The sequence below is a fragment of the Pangasianodon hypophthalmus genome, chromosome 27 (assembly GCF_027358585.1).
Source record: "Pangasianodon hypophthalmus isolate fPanHyp1 chromosome 27, fPanHyp1.pri, whole genome shotgun sequence".
NCBI lineage: Eukaryota > Metazoa > Chordata > Actinopteri > Siluriformes > Pangasiidae > Pangasianodon > Pangasianodon hypophthalmus.
This window is the reverse complement of record NC_069736.1, coordinates 16,477,573-16,504,212: the sequence shown is the minus strand read 5'-3', so window position 1 is coordinate 16,504,212 and position 26,640 is coordinate 16,477,573. Positions and strand designations below refer to the sequence as shown.

At 36.1% G+C, this 26,640-nt stretch overlaps 2 protein-coding genes across 3 annotated transcripts in view; both read left to right on the top strand.

Annotated features, from left to right (window-relative positions):
* The first annotated feature begins 646 nt into the window (after nt 1–646).
* The window catches only part of LOC113531474 (microtubule-associated protein 1A), a 40,924-nt gene continuing 14,930 nt past the window's right edge, over nt 647–26,640 (top strand). The window contains exons 1-4 of one of the 2 annotated variants that reach the window (XM_053230304.1): nt 1,169–1,650; nt 2,769–3,287; nt 3,565–3,636; nt 3,941–4,012. In XM_053230304.1, coding sequence (XP_053086279.1) covers nt 1,626–1,650; nt 2,769–3,287; nt 3,565–3,636; nt 3,941–4,012 — 688 coding nt within the window. In that variant the 5' untranslated portion in view covers nt 1,169–1,625. Of the gene's footprint in view, nt 1,651–2,768; nt 3,288–3,564; nt 3,637–3,940; nt 4,013–26,640 lie in introns of both variants that reach the window. The other variant, XM_053230305.1, reaches the window with a different exon arrangement.
* Nucleotides 10,517–15,407, top strand: LOC113531240 (butyrophilin subfamily 1 member A1-like). The gene is made up of 4 exons (XM_053230317.1): nt 10,517–10,762; nt 10,928–10,979; nt 11,080–11,400; nt 13,710–15,407. The coding sequence occupies exons 2-4, from the start codon at nt 10,964–10,966 to the stop codon at nt 13,799–13,801; spliced, it is 429 nt and encodes a 142-aa protein (XP_053086292.1). The 5' UTR covers nt 10,517–10,762; nt 10,928–10,963; the 3' UTR covers nt 13,802–15,407.

Below are 26,640 nucleotides of genomic sequence, written 5' to 3'. Positions count from 1 at the left end.
TTTCTTGTGCAGATGAAATAGATTAGACTGTGCTGTGTGTTCAGAGTGCAATAGCACATAGATATATGAGCATCATGAGCATAGTGTAGTGAACACAACAGACTGTGATCGCTGGCAGAACATTCATCATGCTGTTGTCTAGTTTGTCGTTAGTGTTATACACACACAGAAATCTGACCTACACACTGATACTGAGAGCTAAAAGCTGAAGGTTTTTGTTTGAATGTGATTTCATAGCAATAAGTCCTTCTGAAAGTGATTGAGACTGGCTAACATTACTGTAGTGTATAGAACTACAGAGAGAGATGTGAGTTAGAGAGTTCACACTGGATAATGGTGCATGAAAGAGATTATAACAGAATGGAAGTCAGTGATCTGGTGAATATGTTTCTTATGGCATTAATACTGAAAGAACCTGAAGAGATTTTTTTTCAGATCAGCAGAAAGAGGAGAGAAACAAGCCAGTACAGGATAAAAACACACTTCATGAGAACAGCTACAGAATGCTTCTAGCTAATACTATAGAATAAAATACAGAGAAAATTACTGAAAATAACAATGTATTTTTAATAATCTCAACAATCTGACTTTTCTTTGTTGTCTCTGTTCTCGTCTATATGGAGGTTTCTGGGTTTATGAGGTGAGTAAACTTTTATAAACTCATAAGTTCATGAATCTCTTACTGATGGTCTCTTATTGAAGAGTCGTAAATTATGTAATAAATAAGCCTGTGCCTGGTGACGGTGACTGAGTTACCATGGTAACAGAGCCACGTGACATTTGAAAGCTTGTTTACCTCGGGTTAAAATAAACTAAAAGTTGTTTGTAATCCCACATTTAGTGGTGATTGTAGAAACACAGGTGTTGAGCTGCGCTGGTTGAAAGTGTTTAGGGGGCGGGGCTCTGTGTGGGCAGATATCATTTAAAAAATAAAAACAATTGTGCAGAGAAACTCACGCTCGCTTCCTTTCACCTCGCGAGTCAAGTTATTTAAAGTAAAAGAGCCATGGACTAAAGGAAATATTGTGTAATGTTTATTTTATCTCTATTCTAACAACTAATTTAAAATCAAATGTGTCTTTCTGTGAGGATTGTTATTGTCACATTTAATAACAATTTATTATTATTAATAGTATTATTATTATTATGTAAAAAATAGTCAAAATAAAATGAGTGTAAAAAATAAAATGTAGTCAAACTTTGTATTAAATTACTTTGTAAGTGGCGCTGAAAAGGTTTAAAAAGTATTAAATTTAACTTGGGGGTATGTGCAGACACCCTATTTGGAAAAAATTAATAAAATTAATTTTCATAAGAACATTTTCCCTCAAAACATGTGAAAATATTAATGGCACCACAAAAGAGATTTTTAATTTAATTTTTTTTGGTGAAAATAAAAGAATACATAAACTGCTCTCAGTGTCCAGGAACTCTGCTGTTTCCTTTGTCCATGACTGACAGATGGTCACGAACATGTAAAAGTCATGCAGTGAACATAAAAAACAGAAACACTTCCTGTTTAACTCTTTATTTACATACAGTATGGAGTCACGTATAAAACCTTCACACTGTTTTATTCACTTCCACAGAGTGACAGAAAATGGACAGAAGATGAGAGACTGAAAATGGAGAAATCTGCTCTACTGACTGGTGAGTTTGGAAGGAGCTACAAAAGTAAACGCACCTGTTCATTTGTTGCACAGTGATTATTCAAACATTATAGAGAAAGCACACAGTCTATGGAGGGGTAAAAACTCAGTTACAGATGTGCACAATTTCAGTATTAATTTTCACTATACACACTTAACTCTGAATACAGCCCACAGTTTAATTTATGAATTTACTTATTATTTATTTTTATATCTGTAACAATGAATTACTCTAAATCACGTGTCAAACTCAAGGCCCAGGGGCCAAACACACACCACTGCCTCATGTGTGGCCTTCAGTGTGATTCACTGATTAATGCCAAATCCTGAAATGCATCACCCAGTGTACAGACCTATAAATACAGTATGTTGGGAAAAAGAAAACTTGATGGGACGCAAAGACAAGAGAGACAGGAGACTAAGGATATGTAGGTTCCTTACAGAAATAATCCTGTGTGAGTTCTTCTTCATCTCTTAATGTTATATATTTTTGATATTTAGAAAACAGATATATGTTTAAAGTTTTTTTAATCAGTATAATAATTGTTATTGATATTTCAAACAGTTGAGTAGTTTATGTTTGCTTTTCTTTTACCAAGAAACATCTCATCCTACTTTCAAAGCCTAAGGTACTGGTGTTAATTAACAGAAATATTAATATATTTAAAAATAAATAGTCTTAGTTCACAGCCCTTAAACACTTCAAATAATGTTAATGTGGCTGGGGCAGAATTTGCTCTAAAGCATATTTTATACAGCCATCAAAAAACACTGAACACTACAGAGCTTTACAGGTGACTACAATCCACAGAGAAGCGGAATGTATTTATTTTTATGTGTTTTAAATGTTTAGCCATTTTTAAACTGAACTACAGTTAGGTCTATAAAATGTTATAATATTATAATGAATAAGAGCTTAGAGTACATCACTAGTTTTACTGTATTAAAATAGTGAATGCTTCACGTTATTAAGTGCACTGCTCACTTTAGTTTTTATGCTAAAGTAATTATAAACAGTAATTTTGTCTTTAATCATAACAAGCGGTAGTTCTGTAGCTGATCACTGGTTATGAACATATTAATAATTCAGCTCACTCTCCTGCCTAAATTTTTTTAAAGAACTGGATGGAGCATCAAAATCACTGAGAAATAAAGACCAACAGCTAGAAGACTGTAAAAGACAAATGGAGAATAAAGATACAGAACTGAGAAATAGAGAGAAAATCATCAAGGAGAAAGACACAGAAGTGGAGAAGATGACTACAGAGCTACAGGAGAGAGAAAGAGCTTTGAGTGAGAAAGATACACAGCTGAAGAACAGAGATAAAGAGCTGGAAACCAGTAAAAATAACCTGGAGACACTGGAACAGGAGCTGCAGGACAAGAAGAGACAACTACAGGAGATGATGATCGTACTGGAGCAACAGAAAACTGAGTTAGCAGAAAAAAACAAACAGCTTGAAGAGAAAGAGAGTCTTCTAACTGAGAGAGAGACACAGCTAATGGAAAGAGACAAACAGCTTCAGGAGAAAGACAGACTTCTAGAGAAGAAAACAAAGCAGCTGCAGGAACAGACAGATCCAGAATCATCAGCCCCCATCAGGAGAAGAAACAGCAAGGAAGACTTACCTCCAACAAGTGAGTAATTTATTAAATTAAGCAAGTAAAAGATGCTTCTCAGAAGGTCAGTACTTCCAAATGGTAAATATACACTTAATAAATCATATGTAAGTGTGTCAAATATACTGTAATGATACTTAATGGTGCAATTCTTCAGATATTGAAAGGAAATGTAATATAAACAGTTGAAGTGGTTAGTTATAGTGTATAAAACATATCTTAAATGAAATCATCTGTGTAACTGTGCCTTCTGAAGAATGTCTTTCTCATACTGACTGGTTCTGATGTTTCCTAGTGAGTGGAGAGACTCAGGACTCAGCAGCACCAATCAGGAGAAGAAACAGTATGGAGGGATTGCGTCCAACATGTAATTGATTAATGATTCATGTTGTATATTTAGTGTGTAACTCAACATTAGTTTTGGGTAAAAGAGACGACTATAAAGAGAGGCAGCAGGCAGATTTAGACACTTACATTTATAATTTGTTTACAGTGTAAATATAAAAATTATAAAGCTGAAATAACACAGGAACAGTGACAAGTAATGAAAAAATATCTAATATCAGGTAAAAATGAAAAATCTGCTGATATGTATGGATCCTGAGCGGTCTGTGTAACTATAACTTCTGAAAAATGTCTTTCTCATTCTGACTGGTTCTGATGTTTCCTAGTGAGTGGAGAGACTCAGGACTCAGCAGCACCAATCAGGAGAAGAAACAGTATGGAGGGATTGCGTCCAACATGTAAGTGATTAATGATTCTTGTTGTATGTTTAGTGTGTAACTCAGCATTAGTTTTGGGTAAAAGAGACCACTAAAATGAAAAATCTGCTGATATCTATGGATCCTGAGCAGTGCAACAGAAAAGCATTTGCCCTATCATGAGTTTGCCGTTGTTGTTGGGGAGGGATGGATGGCATTACTCTCTCCTCTGTCAATCACAGTGACACTGGCCCATCATGGGGATTATATACGTCATGTGTCTCAGAGGAAGCATATGCTAGCCTTCACCTGCAACAATTGTCAGCTGTTGTGTGAGAGGAGAGAGCTTACTAGTGGGTGGGAATTACAAATGACCAAACTGGGAGAAACTGGGGTAAAATAATTGTTCTTCATCTGTGAATATAGATACACAAATACTTTATTTCCAGCTCGACACATATATTACTGTTAAAAACAACACTTTACCTTAAGCATTGGGGAATTTGAATATGTGTTACATAAAGGATGTAGGCTATCCAGATGTCATCATTAATAAATGATCGATCCACCACTGTACTCCAGAGAACAGCATAATCACCATAATGCAGTAAGTGATTCTGTATTAAACGATTCATTCTTGTTCATTTTCAGTGAGTGGAGAATCATCCAGTGTCGGTTCAGATGGAGGAGAGGCACCAACAGGAGATGGAGGAGATCAGGGAGGTGTATGAAGGAGAGGTCAGGATGGAGGCAGAGAGAAACCTCATGAAGATCATCCTGCCTGAATTCCAGAGAAACATTTTGACCACAAAAACGAAGATGCAGGAAGAGTTCAGCAGACAGATGGAGGAGACTCACAGTCTGCTCGAAGAGCTTTATGAGAAAACTGTGAGAAGCAGCTCAGAACCAGAGAGAGCAGCTCTAACAGGAGAGGCATCGGCCAGAATCTCTCAGAGACTTAAAGACTTTTTATTATTATTAGTATCAGTAAGCAACAGTAATAATTATTATTATTATCAACGGTAAGCTAGTTACTGCTACTTTCTTGTCATGCAGGACAACATAACATAGTATAGTGAGTGGAGGTCATTTGGATATTTACACACTGAAGAAATCACATCATGCCCCAAGGTGTTTTATTCTTCTTATACAACAGCAATTTGCCAACAATTACATTTTAATTATTAAAAAAAAAAACACAAAATGTGTAAGAAAACCTGTTCATTGTTACTGTGAGCACTGAGGGGTTGATGACGTGACACAGACTTTTTCTGTCCAACAATTTTTTTTTTTTTGCCTTAAAATGTTTTTTTTTTGCATGTTATGTTTTGGTAATTTTTCATTAGAAGTGTAAAATATAATGTGGTGCAACCGTCTGAACATTATTGCAATTCTGAAAAGTTGAATATCTTGCTAGGAGAAGAGAAAAAAGAAAACGGTTACCAACGTATGTTGTTAATATTTTAAAACCATTTAAGACAGATATATGATAAAGGACCTCTGTTCTGATTGGCTGCTCTGTATTGCACTTCCTTAAACAACTAGTATAGGATAAAATGTTCACTGTAAATGGGCGTGTCTAAACTGCTATGGACTAAATCACAGTGATGTGGAAATGTGAATCACGACTAGGAATCGTTAAAGGACTGATGTTGCAGGGCTGAAGCATACAGTACACCCCCATCCATGAAAACTACACAGTGTTTTTTAACTTGCATCATACTTTCTATAAAACATTTTTAAAGTTTAATATTAATATTTTACCTAATGATTGTCTATGCGATTTCACACCTGGTGTAGTGTGTATTAATATATTTTTAATCATGTGTGATATTCTCATCATTTGATGTGATAGTGTCATCACTGCTTTTACTGCTGTCTGACATCCACCTGAAATGCACAAGCGCACCACACTTATCAATTAAACTGTACAGATTTCAAAACAATCATGATTTTATTTTGTATATTTACTCATCTGACCGAAATTAATTCCTTAATTACGCCACAACACCTGATGTGATTCTGCATTGTTTTTAGACGTGAGTGTGACTCACATGAAACACAGCTGACAGGCGTTGATTTAAATCAGTGTTTCAGCACTGTGACACTTGAGCCTGTACAGTGGAGCTTGCTACACTACAGATCTGCTGTGAATTGTAGATAGTGTGAAAATGTTCATGTACTACATGCCATTTCAGTATTTTTTTTCCAGGTTCATGTGGACTGAATGAAACGAGGCTGCAGCTGTATTTGACCCATGGGCCTTGTGTTTGTTGCACTTATGCAAATCATAAAGACACAGGAACATGTGTGTACCTGAACTTCATACACCCTCAGGTCCACATTTTGTAAATGCCACCAAATGGTGGATTGGAGTTGGACTGCAGGGCTTAGGCTGCCAGTTTTGGACAGGGCTAATATGTAGAGAGCAGCTGCTAGTTTTGTTGGGAGAACGGGTGTTTGGAGAAACATCAGTAGTATTCAAAATGGAACAATAGATATGAGACACCTCATCATTAGCTGCTGTTGCTAGCTCACACAAAACACATCCACCACATTTCAAGAGGCCAGCTTTGATTGTAAGCCAGTGCAGGTCTATGGAAGGACGCAGATCTACCCTGATCAAATCATCTTTAACTTTGAGAGACACCATGCTGAAGCTATGTGCATCATTAAAAACTAGGGATTGTCATATTACTGAGAAACTGCAAAACCATCCATCCTGAAGACTTTCCCATGTAAAGGAACAACTTTACCTCTGACTGTTACAAAGCACTGACACTGGACACTCATATATGCTAAATAATTGTCATCTCACAGAAAGAAACACCACAGTAACTATTATTCACTTTTTAAATCTAATTATGTGGAATGTCTGCTGTTCAAGTCCCTGTGTGAGTTGTTACAATAGAAACAATTACTATAAAAAGGCATGAATATAAATCTGTAATGTGCAACTGCACGACTGTAGTAAGTACTCCACTTATTACTATAAACTGAATAATTAGTATTTAAGTGCTGTAATAATATCTGTATTTTTTCTTAGATAGCATGATAACATATGATTTCAGCAAGAAAGGTCTTCGCAGTGACCTTAAGATGATCTTGCCATGTAAAATGACCATAAGAGGAGAATGCTTTGTGAGCCGTGATTAATAATCAACTATTTCACTAACTGATTTTTGTCTTCCACAGGAAAGACAACACAGAAAAGATAACAAGTATTTAATTCTTCTAACAAAAAATGCACTGTATACTCCTGAGGACTTCATTTATTGTCTTACAAAACAAATACCAGACCTTCAGGAGGTGTTCACAGTGAATGGGTGTGATTTCGTTGTGGTTTTCTGCCTGGTTGTTGGAAGAGCTAGAACTGACATTGAAGCACCAGAAGTTTTCAGAACAATTTGATGTATAAACTGTGTAATGTATCATATGTAATGAGTAAATGCCTTATATGTTTTCTATGGACACTAAACCTGCTGTTCTGGTGGTGCTCCATCACACGTTTGATCCAGAGTGTGTTGTACCAGACAGCAGCAGAGTTGTAAACAGAGAGAACACGATCACAGTCGATCGTCTGTTCCATGAAGATCAGAGATTACTGCCAACCTGGAAGAATTATGAATCTTTAATAATAATTACAAACCACATAAATCCAGGTGTTTGTGTGACTTTTTACATATAGGAGCAAATTTTATGTTTTAGACTGAACAGTAAACTGATCAACTGCAGATCATTTAAAATACAGATCAAAGTTCATTTGAAATACATGTAATGCATATTTAATATCTTTAACTTTTACAAATTGAAATCTTTAATTAAACATACTCATCATAAAGATTGTTGTATTTCTTGCTACAAGTGATCGTTTTCTCATGGCTTTTTTTCTTTCCTGCTTTAAGTGTTAAGAAGAAATTTTTATTTTACTCAAAAGACAGGTATTTTAATTTAGGTCTCATACATATTGTTAGTTTTCAGGTCCTAGCTTATAATAAACCTTCGTATGTAAAATATTGCTAAAAACTGATCCATGTTCAGAATCTAAAAGTGTATGATTATTATTTTTACTGGGTTTGGTAGCATTATCCCAGCAGATGTTATCATTAAAGCGTGGTGTAGAAGAAGCCGCCAAGGTAATACTCTAGCTTTAAATCTGTAAATACATTTTTGGGGAACTGTAACAGAGTTTACAGGATAAAAGTGAGCAGACTATCACTGCATTCCATAAGAAGAAATTTATAACAGAAGCAAAATTTAGCCAAACTGAGTATAGCTGTTTTTATTTTTGTAGGTATGTGTAAATTGCAACTTTGTGACCATGTGTTCTGTTAAAGTGATCATTGTAGTGTGAAATGGAAAAACAAAATAAACATTTGAAAACCTCCTTTCTATGCAGACAACTGTGCATTGCTTTACCCCTCAATATTCTTAGCATAATTTGCACTAATAAGGGATAAATCTATCTATCTATCTATCTATCATATAAGAATTCAATTCAATTCAATTACATACTTTATAGCCATAATCCAGTTGAATGTATTTTATTAACAGTGTATTAAATGCTTTTACTGTATATGCAAATATATAAGAATTGTAATAAATCCCTCCACCAGTAGAGGGCAACAACACACTGTTGTTATTTTTCTTTCTCATTATGGCAGGCAGATTGGATATTTATTTCTGCACATCAGGGGATAAGTAACACACACTAACACTGCAGTGCATCAGGACCAGACAAACCTCATAGATACAGTGGGTGAAATAACTATTCAACAAGTCAACACTTTTTTTTTATTAAAGATAATTTCAATGTAGCTATGCGCATAAGATGTAGAGCAGACATTGGTATTAACTCAGTAAAGCTACACAGCTAAATATAATATTCCAATACATAAAAAAGTTATGTGCAACAGAGTGGAATGGCACAAGAAAAAAATATTTGTATATCAATAAAGTAACTAAACCAGCTAACTAGAATCAGCTGGGCTATTTAGAATCAGCTGGTTAATTAGAATCAGATGGGTTAGTGCATGTTGGTAGGTTAGTACTTTCATTCTCTGAAAAAGGGGAACCCACCTCTGAATACAAGTAAACAAACCATTTGTCACCAAGCTGTCATGCAAGAAACATCTCATGATGAGTTGAGGCAAAGAACTCTCTCAAGACCATCAGAATAAGATCGTTGAGCAGAATAGCACTGGCACTGGCTACCGATGGATTAGTCAAATCCTGAATGTTCCTGTAAGTACCACTGTGGCCATTACCTGTGAAAAGAACGTTTTCTTTTCATAGTGAAAGGAACGTCACTCGACCATCAACTGGCCATGCACAGGAGCTCCTCACAAGATTCAGAAAGTTAGTCAGAAGAGTAGCCCAAGAGTCAAGGACCACTCGAAAACAAGCTCCAGAAAGACCTGGAAGAGCAGGTACAGTCATCACAGAGAAAACAACAGACACTGGACTCCACCTCCTCACTCTTCATTCGTGATCACCCTGGAAGAAAAGGGATGTTGAAGCTTGTTTGAGTTTTGCTACAGAACATTTGGAGAAACTTGTAGATTACTGGGAGAATGTGGTGTGGGCAGACGAGACAAAAATCAAACTTTCCAGCAGCAATACGACATATTTAAAAATACCTACAGTGAAGTTCAGAGGTGGAAGCATCATGGTATGGGGCTGTTTCTCTTCTCATGGTACCAGCAAAATCCAAATTATCAAAGGGAAGTTGAATGGAGCCATGTCCCAGAAAAGTCTTGTAAAGAATCTATTGCCATCCACCAGGACAGTGAGGGTGAGACACAGGTGAACCTTCCAGCAGGACAACAAACCAAAATATACTGCAAAGAAGACTCTCAGTTGGTTCCACAGGAAGAAAATAAAGGTGTTGGAATGGCCCAGTGAATCACTAGACTTAAACCCAATAGAAAATATGTGGAATGAACTGATTAGAACAGATTAGGAATGTGGAAGATCAGATTAGTTTCTTCATACAGGAAGCATCTTGAAGCTGTTGTTGCAAACAAAGGCTTCTCCACCGAGTATTAAAATAAATATCAGTTAGCGTGTTCAATACATTTTCCCTGTGTCATTCCATTTAATTGCACATAACTTTTTTTATGGATTGGAATATTACGATTTCTTTAGCTGTGTAGTTTTATTGAGTTAATACCAATGTCGAGTCCACATTAAATGTGAAGAGTTGCACTGGAAATATGTTTTATTAAAAAATTGTTGACCTGTTGAATACTTATTTCCCCCACTGTAGACAGATAGATAGATACATACATACATACCTACATGGATTAAACATATTAACAATAGCACTTATGATTATGATACTCTACTGGTTATGATTTTCCACAGGAACTGAAATCTCCGAGTAAAACATTATAAACATCATTAATGACGTACTGTTCATGTTTTCTACACATCTACAGTTACACTTTCACTCTTTACTCTGCTAGCAATAGTGATAATAAAACATTGTGTAGGCTAATTATTAACTATGAAGGTGAACTATGAACAGGGCAGCGTTCTCAGAGTGTGAGGGAGGAAAGTTCTCTCAGCGATTGTACTGAAGGTGAAACTTTTTGACTAAAAAACAAACAGGTGTGACTGCACCATTAGACTTCAAGGTATGATAGAGACATTTGTCTGTGGGTACGTGAAAAGTTTAAACAGGGTGTTAAACGCTTACTGTAATGAGGTAAATAGTGAATATGAGCCGCTCTGAAATGTGGACACACTTCAGCTAAAGCAGCAGATATGTTTATATGAGGAACAGAAAAGGTAAGAGGAGTTAGCATCATGCTAAAGTACATGTTAGTCACCAACGACTCGATAAGCTGTTAAACTAATCCTCCAGAATACACTGTGGAATTGTGCTTTCTAACCATGTATTTGTGTGAGTTCAGTTGTTTAAAAGGATGACTCTCTCTTTCTGTGTGTGTTTAGGATTTTATTAGTTTGAATCTACAGAAAGAGATAAAGATGGCGACTGCAAGCAGTAAGTTACATTTCCAGAGATACATTTATCTGTATTATTTATTTATCTTATTATACATTTATCTGTAAACTAATTGTGTGTGTGTGTGTTTCCTACACAGATGAGTTTAAACTCATTGGTCCCAGTGATATAGAGTGGTATAATCCCTCTGCTGTCACTCTCTCATGTCGTCTGTCTCCTGAAATCAGTGCTGTTAACATGGAGATCCGGTGGTTTAAGGGGACAGACTGTGTTTGTGTCTATAAGAACAGACAGGTGACAGAGGGGAGAGGTTACGAGGGCAGAGTGAGTCTGTTCACTCAGGAGCTGGAGAGAGGAAACGTCTCCTTACAGCTGAGAGACTGTAAATGGTCAGATAGAGGAGATTACCTGTGTCAGGTCACTGCTGGAGACAGAACAGAGGAGATTACAGTATACATGGGTAAGTGTTCCTGACCTCCACACTGCATAAACTCCACATCATCATCTGTGCTTCTCATCTCAGTACATGAAACACACACTCAGTATTCAGTATGAGGTTCAGTATACAGGCTGCTAATGTGGAGTGAAGTTCATTTTAGTTGAATAAACAGTAACTGTGTTTTTCACTCTGCTCCACACCTGCACAAGGGCCTAAAAGCTGCAGCTTGTACAAATATGAATTAAATAGTGATTTAAAGTGGATTTAATTTTATAATCAGAGACATTTTTACATCAGAGAGGAAATGAAATTACACACTAAATGTGGCCTTTAGATTGTTACAGTCAGGGGCGTCGCTAGACCCTTTTTACTGAGGCACGAGCTCCAGTAAAACTTTCCTGATAAATCATTGTCTGATGAGGTAGATTACAGTAGATAGGTCTGAAAATAGGCTTTTCTATTCATTGAACGTTATCATTTACATCATTTGAATGATTTAAAACATGAAGGCTGATTGTAACACCAGCTGAAGCGAAAATATCCTGCGCATCCTCTTCAATCATACGCCCCGCCCCCTCGCTGTGCTCCTCCTCCCTTCACTTTTCCCTGTGGAAACCTCCACTTGCAGTCAGACGATAATTCATAATCGACATTGTAGCTGAGGAGAGCTAACTACCAGGCTAACGCTTATCGCCGTGTTAATGAGTGCTATGTGACTTTGTATTTAGTGGAATGAGGACATCCCAGTGTTGTACCGAAATCTGACTCCCCGGACAAATCATACTCCCCTTTGTGTGCATCACGCAGTTGCCACGTGGTGCAGTGAGTTTGAACGCTCCTCTGTTTACCATAGCTGTTCATCCATCAATTTTAACACAGCTAGCACCAAGAATGTACATGGAAGTGTGGTCTAAACTTAAATTTAATTAATAATATTCAGCAAAACTGTTCATTTCACATTGACATGAATGTCCTGCTGCCTGAACTTCACACCCAAGAAGTTTGTGCTGTTGACATTTCTTATTAGTTCCCGCCGTGTTTCGTAGTAAAGTACTGTATCACTCTTCCCATTGCACAGGCATATGAATGTCATTAAAATACTAATATTTAATAACATAGAATCATAACCTTAAACCATTTTTTTTTTCATGAAAGTAGGTTTTATATAACCCTCATCACACAAAATTTAGTCATTTTGATATTAATAATTGTCACTATTTTCCAGCACATTAGGGCTCAAAAAGCATTGTCATGTTTTTCTTCAGATCTTTTTTTTTCGTCTTGTATAGCTAATGAACCTACAACCGAAATAACAGGAACAATTGCTTTGAGGTCAGCTCCTGTTTTTTTTTTTTTTTTTTTTTTTTTTTTTTTTTGCCATGGTACTTAAAGAGATAAAGATTGATGAGTTCATTGCAGGGTTTAATACAAAGCCACATGACTTCAGTATGTGCCTAAACCACATTTATGCTGCTAACACATCTTGTTATTGGGGCTGTGTCCTCAAAAGCATTGGACTGTAGCTTCAGTAGGATGGGTTTACCGGGGGGAGTATAATTTCCACAATGTTAACATTACCCCTGTTGAAATTATTCTCTCCTCCCCAACACAGGTGGCATTTTCCCCAAGCCCTCGTTAATTTCTGACCCTGTATCATATGTATTTAATGTTTTCTTTAAAACTCATATGACAGCTGGGAGGGGGCTGCACATTTATAAAGTTACATTTCATATTTCCATTTTGTGAATATACATCATATGTAGAAATTTATTCTCTTTTTTGTAGAAAAGTATGTGTCATTTAGGCTTCAAGCAGGCTTATTGAACTAATGAAATGATCTGCAGCACATACTTACATTAATGTTTGTTACATTATATGATGAAAAATTTCTTCCTGGGGTGTCGTGCCCCCGGACCCCTCTAGAAATTTTTAAGTCCTTTTGTACAGTTTTTGGGAGGCCTGTGCCCCAGTAGTGATCAAACTCTAGAAATGCCCCTGGTTCCAGTTACTGGATATCCAGCAGAACAGACTAGATCACTGCCAAATTTAGCACTGAAAACCAAAACAACACACATTTAGCTTAAAGTTAGAGAAACACAACACAGTTTGGCTGATGATTGAGACTTTTGGTGTAAGTATATCTGGCTAGTAGCTAATGAGAGGTGTATAACAGTCTAGAGAACACAAATAAGCTAGTCATGTAGCCAGCTTAGCTACTGCTAATGCGCTGTGTACGTACTTCTCTACTTCTGTACGTCTGTAAATTCATAGCGGAGACTAATATCAGGAGATACCGGTTGTAGTGTTGGATTTGCTCTTTTCACCAGCAGCCTTGTTCCAAAACCAGCACAGTAAGGTGCAAATCTGGAGAACACAAACTGCATTGTCTTTGGAACTGTGTTGTGCTGAAATGATCGACTGAACAGCCGACAACATGAAATGAGAAGCTGCTGCTCAAGTGAAAGACTCACACTACACTGTAGACACTCATCTTTCATTAGCCGTGTTTACACACAAAGATTTTACCAGTCTGAACGAATTTAGTCAGACTGCAGATTCCTAATAAACTATTTATGTGTGTCCTGAAATGGACAATTTTCATTTATATGCATGTTACATGTGATCTGATCCAAAGTTATCTTCATGCTGGGAGGGCAGTATAGTGTTAACATTACCACAACAACAAGGAGCACGTGAGAGCAAAAACCTAGTGTGATTTTTAAATGGACAGAGTTTGTGACTGCAATAAAGTTTCTCAACATTCCATATTTCCCGACATTCAGGAGCACAGATAAATATACTGTTGAAAATAACATAAAGGTTTTATTAAAACTTTTCCTCCTGATTTCACCGTGTGTATGTTCTGCATCTTCACTGAATATCTGACAAATTTCAAATGCTGAACAGACATTACTGAGGTCAGTTCCTGTCCCTCTTCTACCTTCTACCAAATGTTTGATGTCAGTCGAGACTCACAGTTAGATTTGTGAGATACAACAATCTTATCATCCTTACACGATATTTAATTTCCACAATATTCAGTGACGTTTGTTGCAGATTATATTATATTACCTAACCTAGCACATTTTGCATAGGAGCTCTGCTAAAACATTGGAGTCACTATTGTTAGAGGGCTAAGGGGTTAATTTAGGTGCACTGCATTATGGGTATTGTAGTTTGAGGTGGGGGTTGGTGCTGTGAGTGTGTGTGAGGTGCAGAGAGACAGTGACTCTCCTCTTTTTATTCTTCTAGCATATTTTCATTGTTCTGTCTTATAATTGTGAAGGGAAAAGACCTGAAAATATGGAAATTACTGAGTGGCGGAAATTTTGGAGTGCTAAAGCCCTGGAGCTCTCTGAGTAGAGTGGAGCCTCATGACCATGGTCTAGAGCTGGAAATCAGTTAAGATAGTACGAATTATCACTCAAACGTAGGCTAAGAGCAGTCTTTTTCTTCCCAATTAATGGCAGATTAGCCAATTGACATGTGACTCTGGAATGATATGTGCATTTAGATTCATATTTAACATATACATTTACCATTTATATTTACATTCAAATTTTACACAAACTTATAACTTTTCAATAGAAAGTGTAAATGCTAAATATAAATGTTAAATATAAGTCTAAGATTACATTTAGAGGCCTGACCTACCCAAAAAACACTCTTCTAGGTGTTACACCGTGGTATTGTTAACATTATTCACACACAAAAAAAAGTTCCCGCTCAATAGGAGCTGTCACTTTCAGAGGCTCTGTATAGCTTTATATGAAACTCTGTATAGCTCTATATGAAGCTCTGTATAGAGTTATATGAAGCTCTGTATAGATTTATATGAAGCTCTGTATAGCTTTATATGAAGCTCTGTATAGATTTATATGAAGCTCTGTATAGCTCTATATGAAGCTCTGTATAGCTTTATATGAAGCTCTGTATAGTTTTATATGAAGCTCTGTATAACTTTATATGAAGCTCTGTATAGATTTATATGAAGATCGGTACAGATTTATATGAAGCTCTGTATAGCTCTATATGAAGCTCTGTATAGCTCTATATGAAGCTCTGTATTGCTTTATATGAAGCTCTGGATAGTTTTATATGAAGCTCTGTATAACTTTATATGAAGCTCTGTATAGATTTATATGAAGATCGGTATAGATTTATATGAAGCTCTGTATAGCTCTATATGAAGCTCTGTATAGCTCTATATGAAGCTCTGTATTGCTTTATATGAAGCTCTGTATAGCTTTATATGAAGCTCTGTATAGCTCTATATGAAGCTCTGTATTGCTTTATATGAAGCTCTGTATAGCTTTATATGAAGATCGGTATAGCTCTATATGAAGCTCTGTATAGCTTTATATGAAGCTCTGTATAGCTCTATATGAAGCTCTGTATAGCTCTATATGAAGCTCTGTATAGCTCTATATGAAGCTCTGTATTGCTTTATATGAAGCTCTGTATAGCTCTATATGAAGCTCTGTATAGCTCTATATGAAGCTCTGTATAGTTTTATCTGCATTGAGTGCCGTTGCTTTCCTGAGCGATGTGTAGGCGTGTAGCAGGTCAGTTCAGTAAAGAGTTTAGTTTCTCTGAAACAGACACCAGGCCGTGCCTTTTCCCACTGCCACTCGTACACTGTAATCAGAGGATACAATCACATGAAATGTATTTCAGTTTCTGTTAACACTGGAACACGCTGTCAGAGTGGAGATCGGACTCATCCGAGAGCTGAAGAACAGAACTGCAGTTATTTGAGGAATGCACGGTGCAACGCTAAAACAAAATCATTTTTACCCATAATAAAAACGCTAAACAAAGTTATGGCTGTGTACTGTACGTGTTATCTTTAATCACAGGAATTAGAAAAACCCTGCTTTCCTTTTTCTCAGTCGAAATCTGGCTTTTGCTGTAGTTTTGTACAAAATGTATGTTGTTGATGGTGACATTTAATGGTGAAGATAATTCGATGATGATTAAATACGCTGTTTTGGTGTTTGGCCGTTACTCTCCTGCACAACACTGAGCAGCATCAACAGTGAAAATGTCACCATGTGAACATCAGACAACTGATTTGTAAAAGAGTTATATCAGAATGTTCTGTTATGGGTTTTTCACTGTTTACTCCACATTACTGCAGATTACAGTTTGCTAAAAAGTAGATGATGGACAGATGAGACAAAGACTAAGCTGTAGCAGAGTGATGAAAAGAGGAAAGTGTGAAGTAAAAAGCAAAGTGCTCATGATCCAAATCAAAGCAGCACTTCTGTGAAACATGGAGACATGGACATTTATGGAAGACAGTAGAACTTGTCTTTATTTTTCCCTGATACAGATAGAAATGGGATTAAAATATGCTGATGCTCAGCATTTTCACTTCTTATGGAGTGTTTTATTCAACAGTTGATCACAGATATGTGTTACTGCACTGAGAAAAAACACTCCATGAAGTATTTCATTGTTTAAATATCAACTATTTATAATGATTCACTATCTGTTGTTATATTTTATACAAATTAGTAAAATTGTAGCTGAACATCTTTGTACTGAAAGCACAGAGTGCAGATTGTTTAGCAGCTATTCTGACTGTAAATCATAAGTTTTTCTCTTTGTATTTTATCTAACATTACATTTCTCTCTGGTGTTTTACACGCCACCTTCAGCACCGGTAAGTAAATAACTCGACTTCACACTAATGGTAAAGGCTGATATTTTATAAACTCATCACATATATTACATTTTAATCCAGGGATCAAATAGAAAGATAAAAAGCATTTTCAGATCATGTTTACGTGAAGGACTCTGATCAGTAAGTGAGATTCCACTTCCATCAGTCAGCTTCTTTCCCACAATGCACCTGTGCGTAACCCCACTGCACTGCAATAATGTAGGCAGAGACGTTTCCCATGTCGAGTAAAAGACACAACAAACATGCAGCATATAACACACACCACTGCCAGACTCCATCACAATCTCCTACAGAATCATATAAGAATAAAAATATACAATTTCCCAGGATTCCTCTGGATAAAATAGTTGTCTTTTGTGTGAATATCCAAGTACCATTTCACCTTTTTGGATTATTTTCATAAGGTGTGACTCATAACTGTGTTCTTCCTGAAATGAACAGTAACATAACATTTACTGCCACTTGACAATAACCATAAATCATAGCTTTAACAGTTTTCAGTGCTTGTAGACAGAATAATTGCCATCACTTGCTCTGCGTAACAATCACAGCGTATTTTGAAAAAGCATTGAAGAGTTGACTCGGCCTAGCGTTTAGTCTCTTTAAGCTAACAGTAGTAAGCCATGTTAATGCACACAGCATGAAGACAACCTGACTGAAGTGAGAACAGAAGTCCTTCACTTCATTTCTAAAACTTCCATAATAGGAGAGAGGGATTTGGGAGCGAAAGAGAGAAAAACATAACGAGATCACGCATCTTCCCAAGTCTACTGCGACGTATCATATGCTGTCGTAACCAATATATAGACGAGGCAGTAGCAAAGCACATCATTCTGTTATCTGTTCCATTTTTTACACTGAGAAATGTCTGTGTTTTTAATTAAAGGAAGTGGAATCTGATATTCTGTTTATTCCTTTATGTACTACAATAGCACATAGATATATTACAAAATATTTAACTATATATTTAAAATACACAGGGGGAAATGCACATATACTGACATACTGTATATTGGTAAATACATGCATGTATCAGAAAATAGTATTTTCCAATAAATCACAAGATATTTCTGTTCCTTAAGGGGAACTAGCGCTATATTAGCACAATGCTACATTATACAGATTTACTGTGTGTGATGACTGATTGTTGTCTAGTTTTCCTCTTTTTTATTAAGACGCACATCAGCTGTGTTTTAACCAGAGTAACAGTTACTTTCCACATTTTCACATGGAACAATTCCCATTTGTAATCATGCATAAAATCTTCACACTGTATTATTTATTTTCACAGTGGGCAGTATTAGGTGAGTATAAAACCCTTTCCTGTGATAGTGATGTGTTGATGCTGCATGAATAATATATTTCTTGTGCAGATGAAATAGATTAGACTGTGCTGTGTGTTCAGAGTGCAATAGCACATAGATATATGAGCATCATGAGCATAGTGTAGTGAACACAACAGACTGTGATCGCTGGCAGAACATTCATCATGCTGTTGTCTAGTTTGTCGTTAGTGTTATACACACACACAGAAATCTGACCTACACCTAAAAAGTAGATGATGGACAGATGAGACAAAGACTAAGCTGTAGCAGAGTGATGAAAAGAGGAAAGTGTGAAGTAAAAAGCAAAGTGCTCATGATCCAAATCAAAGCAGCACTTCTGTGAAACATGGAGACATGGACATTTATGGAAGACAGTAGAACTTGTCTTTATTTTTCCCTGATACAGATAGAAATGGGATTAAAATATGCTGATGCTCAGCATTTTCTCTTCATATGGAGTGTTTTATTCAACAGTTGATCACAGATATGTGTTACTGCACTGAGAAAAAACACTCCATGAAGTATTTCATTGTTTAAATATCAACTATTTATAATGATTCACTATCTGTTGTTATATTTTATACAAATTAGTAAAATTGTAGCTGAACATCTTTGTACTGAAAGCACAGAGTGCAGATTGTTTAGCAGCTATTCTGACTGTAAATCATAAGTTTTTCTCTTTGTATTTTATCTAACATTACATTTCTCTCTGGTGTTTTACACAGAACCTTCACCACCGGTAAGTAAATAACTCGACTTCACACTAATGGTAAAGGCTGATATTTTATAAACTCATCACATATATTACATTTTAATCCAGGGATCAAATAGAAAGATAAAAAGCATTTTCAGATCATGTTTACGTGAAGGACTCTGATCAGTAAGTGAGATTCCACTTCCATCAGTCAGCTTCTTTCCCACAATGCACCTGTGCGTAACCCCACTGCACTGCAATAATGTAGGCAGAGACGTTTCCCATGTCGAGTAAAAGACACAACAAACATGCAGCATATAACACACACCACTGCCAGACTCCAGGAGAGAGGGATTTGGGAGCGAAAGAGAGAAAAACATAACGAGATCACGCATCTTCCCAAGTCTACTGCGACGTATCATATGCTGTCGTAACCAATATATAGACGAGGCAGTAGCAAAGCACATCATTCTGTTATCTGTTCCATTTTTTACACTGAGAAATGTCTGTGTTTTTAATTAAAGGAAGTGGAATCTGATATTCTGTTTATTCCTTTATGTACTACAATAGCACATAGATATATTACAAAATATTTAACTATATATTTAAAATACACAGGGGGAAATGCACATATACTGACATACTGTATATTGGTAAATACACGCATGTATCAGAAAATAGTATTTTCCAATAAATCACAAGATATTTCTGTTCCTTAAGGGGAACTAGCGCTATATTAGCACAATGCTACATTATACAGATTTACTGTGTGTGATGACTGATTGTTGTCTAGTTTTCCTCTTTTTTATTAAGACGCACATCAGCTGTGTTTTAACCAGAGTAACAGTTACTTTCCACATTTTCACATGGAACAATTCCCATTTGTAATCATGCATAAAATCTTCACACTGTATTATTTATTTTCACAGTGGGCAGTATTAGGTGAGTATAAAACCCTTTCCTGTGATAGTGATGTGTTGATGCTGCATGAATAATATATTTCTTGTGCAGATGAAATAGATTAGACTGTGCTGTGTGTTCAGAGTGCAATAGCACATAGATATATGAGCATCATGAGCATAGTGTAGTGAACACAACAGACTGTGATCGCTGGCAGAACATTCATCATGCTGTTGTCTAGTTTGTCGTTAGTGTTATACACACACACAGAAATCTGACCTACACCTAAAAAGTAGATGATGGACAGATGAGACAAAGACTAAGCTGTAGCAGAGTGATGAAAAGAGGAAAGTGTGAAGTAAAAAGCAAAGTGCTCATGATCCAAATCAAAGCAGCACTTCTGTGAAACATGGAGACATGGACATTTATGGAAGACAGTAGAACTTGTCTTTATTTTTCCCTGATACAGATAGAAATGGGATTAAAATATGCTGATGCTCAGCATTTTCTCTTCATATGGAGTGTTTTATTCAACAGTTGATCACAGATATGTGTTACTGCACTGAGAAAAAACACTCCATGAAGTATTTCATTGTTTAAATATCAACTATTTATAATGATTCACTATCTGTTGTTATATTTTATACAAATTAGTAAAATTGTAGCTGAACATCTTTGTACTGAAAGCACAGAGTGCAGATTGTTTAGCAGCTATTCTGACTGTAAATCATAAGTTTTTCTCTTTGTATTTTATCTAACATTACATTTCTCTCTGGTGTTTTACACAGAACCTTCACCACCGGTAAGTAAATAACTCGACTTCACACTAATGGTAAAGGCTGATATTTTATAAACTCATCACATATATTACATTTTAATCCAGGGATCAAATAGAAAGATAAAAAGCATTTTCAGATCATGTTTACGTGAAGGACTCTGATCAGTAAGTGAGATTCCACTTCCATCAGTCAGCTTCTTTCCCACAATGCACCTGTGCGTAACCCCACTGCACTGCAATAATGTAGGCAGAGACGTTTCCCATGTCGAGTAAAAGACACAACAAACATGCAGCATATAACACACACCACTGCCAGACTCCAGGAGAGAGGGATTTGGGAGCGAAAGAGAGAAAAACATAACGAGATCACGCATCTTCCCAAGTCTACTGCGACGTATCATATGCTGTCGTAACCAATATATAGACGAGGCAGTAGCAAAGCACATCATTCTGTTATCTGTTCCATTTTTTACACTGAGAAATGTCTGTGTTTTTAATTAAAGGAAGTGGAATCTGATATTCTGTTTATTCCTTTATGTACTACAATAGCACATAGATATATTACAAAATATTTAACTATATATTTAAAATACACAGGGGGAAATGCACATATACTGACATACTGTATATTGGTAAATACACGCATGTATCAGAAAATAGTATTTTCCAATAAATCACAAGATATTTCTGTTCCTTAAGGGGAACTAGCGCTATATTAGCACAATGCTACATTATACAGATTTACTGTGTGTGATGACTGATTGTTGTCTAGTTTTCCTCTTTTTTATTAAGACGCACATCAGCTGTGTTTTAACCAGAGTAACAGTTACTTTCCACATTTTCACATGGAACAATTCCCATTTGTAATCATGCATAAAATCTTCACACTGTATTATTTATTTTACAGCGTATGATGAGACGTGAGTATAAAACCCTTTCCTGTGATAGTGATGTGTTGATGCTGCATGAATAATATATTTCTTGTGCAGATGAAATAGATTAGACTGTGCTGTGTGTTCAGAGTGCAATAGCACATAGATATATGAGCATCATGAGCATAGTGTAGTGAACACAACAGACTGTGATCGCTGGCAGAACATTCATCATGCTGTTGTCTAGTTTGTCGTTAGTGTTATACACACACACAGAAATCTGACCTACACCTAAAAAGTAGATGATGGACAGATGAGACAAAGACTAAGCTGTAGCAGAGTGATGAAAAGAGGAAAGTGTGAAGTAAAAAGCAAAGTGCTCATGATCCAAATCAAAGCAGCACTTCTGTGAAACATGGAGACATGGACATTTATGGAAGACAGTAGAACTTGTCTTTATTTTTCCCTGATACAGATAGAAATGGGATTAAAATATGCTGATGCTCAGCATTTTCACTTCATATGGAGTGTTTTATTCAACAGTTGATCACAGATATGTGTTACTGCACTGAGAAAAAACACTCCATGAAGTATTTCATTGTTTAAATATCAACTATTTATAATGATTCACTATCTGTTGTTATATTTTATACAAATTAGTAAAATTGTAGCTGAACATCTTTGTACTGAAAGCACAGAGTGCAGATTGTTTAGCAGCTATTCTGACTGTAAATCATAAGTTTTTCTCTTTGTATTTTATCTAACATTACATTTCTCTCTGTTGTTTTACACAGAACCTTCAGAATCGGTAAGTAAATAACTCGACTTCACACTAATGGTAAAGGCTGATATTTTATAAACTCATCACATATATTACATTTTAATCCAGGGATCAAATAGAAAGATAAAAAGCATTTTCAGATCATGTTTACGTGAAGGACTCTGATCAGTAAGTGAGATTCCACTTCCATCAGTCAGCTTCTTTCCCACAATGCACCTGTGCGTAACCCCACTGCACTGCAATAATGTAGGCAGAGACGTTTCCCATGTCGAGTAAAAGACACAACAAACATGCAGCATATAACACACACCACTGCCAGACTCCATCACAATCTCCTACAGAATCATATAAGAATAAAAATATACAATTTCCCAGGATTCCTCTGGATAAAATAGTTGTCTTTTGTGTGAATATCCAAGTACCATTTCACCTTTTTGGATTATTTTCATAAGGTGTGACTCATAACTGTGTTCTTCCTGAAATGAACAGTAACATAACATTTACTGCCACTTGACAATAACCATAAATCATAGCTTTAACAGTTTTCAGTGCTTGTAGACAGAATAATTGCCATCACTTGCTCTGCGTAACAATCACAGCGTATTTTGAAAAAGCATTGAAGAGTTGACTCGGCCTAGCGTTTAGTCTCTTTAAGCTAACAGTAGTAAGCCATGTTAATGCACACAGCATGAAGACAACCTGACTGAAGTGAGAACAGAAGTCCTTCACTTCATTTCTAAAACTTCCATAATAGGAGAGAGGGATTTGGGAGCGAAAGAGAGAAAAACATAACGAGATCACGCATCTTCCCAAGTCTACTGCGACGTATCATATGCTGTCGTAACCAATATATAGACGAGGCAGTAGCAAAGCACATCATTCTGTTATCTGTTCCATTTTTTACACTGAGAAATGTCTGTGTTTTTAATTAAAGGAAGTGGAATCTGATATTCTGTTTATTCCTTTATGTACTACAATAGCACATAGATATATTACAAAATATTTAACTATATATTTAAAATACACAGGGGGAAATGCACATATACTGACATACTGTATATTGGTAAATACATGCATGTATCAGAAAATAGTATTTTCCAATAAATCACAAGATATTTCTGTTCCTTAAGGGGAACTAGCGCTATATTAGCACAATGCTACATTATACAGATTTACTGTGTGTGATGACTGATTGTTGTCTAGTTTTCCTCTTTTTTATTAAGACGCACATCAGCTGTGTTTTAACCAGAGTAACAGTTACTTTCCACATTTTCACATGGAACAATTCCCATTTGTAATCATGCATAAAATCTTCACACTGTATTATTTATTTTCACAGTGGGCAGTATTAGGTGAGTATAAAACCCTTTCCTGTGATAGTGATGTGTTGATGCTGCATGAATAATATATTTCTTGTGCAGATGAAATAGATTAGACTGTGCTGTGTGTTCAGAGTGCAATAGCACATAGATATATGAGCATCATGAGCATAGTGTAGTGAACACAACAGACTGTGATCGCTGGCAGAACATTCATCATGCTGTTGTCTAGTTTGTCGTTAGTGTTATACACACACACAGAAATCTGACCTACACCTAAAAAGTAGATGATGGACAGATGAGACAAAGACTAAGCTGTAGCAGAGTGATGAAAAGAGGAAAGTGTGAAGTAAAAAGCAAAGTGCTCATGATCCAAATCAAAGCAGCACTTCTGTGAAACATGGAGACATGGACATTTATGGAAGACAGTAGAACTTGTCTTTATTTTTCCCTGATACAGATAGAAATGGGATTAAAATATGCTGATGCTCAGCATTTTCTCTTCATATGGAGTGTTTTATTCAACAGTTGATCACAGATATGTGTTACTGCACTGAGAAAAAACACTCCATGAAGTATTTCATTGTTTAAATATCAACTATTTATAATGATTCACTATCTGTTGTTATATTTTATACAAATTAGTAAAATTGTAGCTGAACATCTTTGTACTGAAAGCACAGAGTGCAGATTGTTTAGCAGCTATTCTGACTGTAAATCATAAGTTTTTCTCTTTGTATTTTATCTAACATTACATTTCTCTCTGTTGTTTTACACAGAACCTTCAGAATCGGTAAGTAAATAACTCGACTTCACACTAATGGTAAAGGCTGATATTTTATAAACTCATCACATATATTACATTTTAATCCAGGGATCAAATAGAAAGATAAAAAGCATTTTCAGATCATGTTTACGTGAAGGACTCTGATCAGTAAGTGAGATTCCACTTCCATCAGTCAGCTTCTTTCCCACAATGCACCTGTGCGTAACCCCACTGCACTGCAATAATGTAGGCAGAGACGTTTCCCATGTCGAGTAAAAGACACAACAAACATGCAGCATATAACACACACCACTGCCAGACTCCAGGAGAGAGGGATTTGGGAGCGAAAGAGAGAAAAACATAACGAGATCACGCATCTTCCCAAGTCTACTGCGACGTATCATATGCTGTCGTAACCAATATATAGACGAGGCAGTAGCAAAGCACATCATTCTGTTATCTGTTCCATTTTTTACACTGAGAAATGTCTGTGTTTTTAATTAAAGGAAGTGGAATCTGATATTCTGTTTATTCCTTTATGTACTACAATAGCACATAGATATATTACAAAATATTTAACTATATATTTAAAATACACAGGGGGAAATGCACATATACTGACATACTGTATATTGGTAAATACACGCATGTATCAGAAAATAGTATTTTCCAATAAATCACAAGATATTTCTGTTCCTTAAGGGGAACTAGCGCTATATTAGCACAATGCTACATTATACAGATTTACTGTGTGTGATGACTGATTGTTGTCTAGTTTTCCTCTTTTTTATTAAGACGCACATCAGCTGTGTTTTAACCAGAGTAACAGTTACTTTCCACATTTTCACATGGAACAATTCCCATTTGTAATCATGCATAAAATCTTCACACTGTATTATTTATTTTACAGCGTATGATGAGACGTGAGTATAAAACCCTTTCCTGTGATAGTGATGTGTTGATGCTGCATGAATAATATATTTCTTGTGCAGATGAAATAGATTAGACTGTGCTGTGTGTTCAGAGTGCAATAGCACATAGATATATGAGCATCATGAGCATAGTGTAGTGAACACAACAGACTGTGATCGCTGGCAGAACATTCATCATGCTGTTGTCTAGTTTGTCGTTAGTGTTATACACACACACAGAAATCTGACCTACACCTAAAAAGTAGATGATGGACAGATGAGACAAAGACTAAGCTGTAGCAGAGTGATGAAAAGAGGAAAGTGTGAAGTAAAAAGCAAAGTGCTCATGATCCAAATCAAAGCAGCACTTCTGTGAAACATGGAGACATGGACATTTATGGAAGACAGTAGAACTTGTCTTTATTTTTCCCTGATACAGATAGAAATGGGATTAAAATATGCTGATGCTCAGCATTTTCACTTCTTATGGAGTGTTTTATTCAACAGTTGATCACAGATATGTGTTACTGCACTGAGAAAAAACACTCCATGAAGTATTTCATTGTTTAAATATCAACTATTTATAATGATTCACTATCTGTTGTTATATTTTATACAAATTAGTAAAATTGTAGCTGAACATCTTTGTACTGAAAGCACAGAGTGCAGATTGTTTAGCAGCTATTCTGACTGTAAATCATAAGTTTTTCTCTTTGTATTTTATCTAACATTACATTTCTCTCTGGTGTTTTACACGCCACCTTCAGCACCGGTAAGTAAATAACTCGACTTCACACTAATGGTAAAGGCTGATATTTTATAAACTCATCACATATATTACATTTTAATCCAGGGATCAAATAGAAAGATAAAAAGCATTTTCAGATCATGTTTACGTGAAGGACTCTGATCAGTAAGTGAGATTCCACTTCCATCAGTCAGCTTCTTTCCCACAATGCACCTGTGCGTAACCCCACTGCACTGCAATAATGTAGGCAGAGACGTTTCCCATGTCGAGTAAAAGACACAACAAACATGCAGCATATAACACACACCACTGCCAGACTCCATCACAATCTCCTACAGAATCATATAAGAATAAAAATATACAATTTCCCAGGATTCCTCTGGATAAAATAGTTGTCTTTTGTGTGAATATCCAAGTACCATTTCACCTTTTTGGATTATTTTCATAAGGTGTGACTCATAACTGTGTTCTTCCTGAA

Bases quoted from the DNA above. Each gene is read 5' to 3' on its own strand.
- LOC113531240 (XM_053230317.1), top strand. The intron at 11,401-13,709 runs GTAAGTGTTCCT...TTTCACCAGCAG, and splicing joins GGAGATTACAGTATACATGG to CCTTGTTCCAAAACCAGCAC.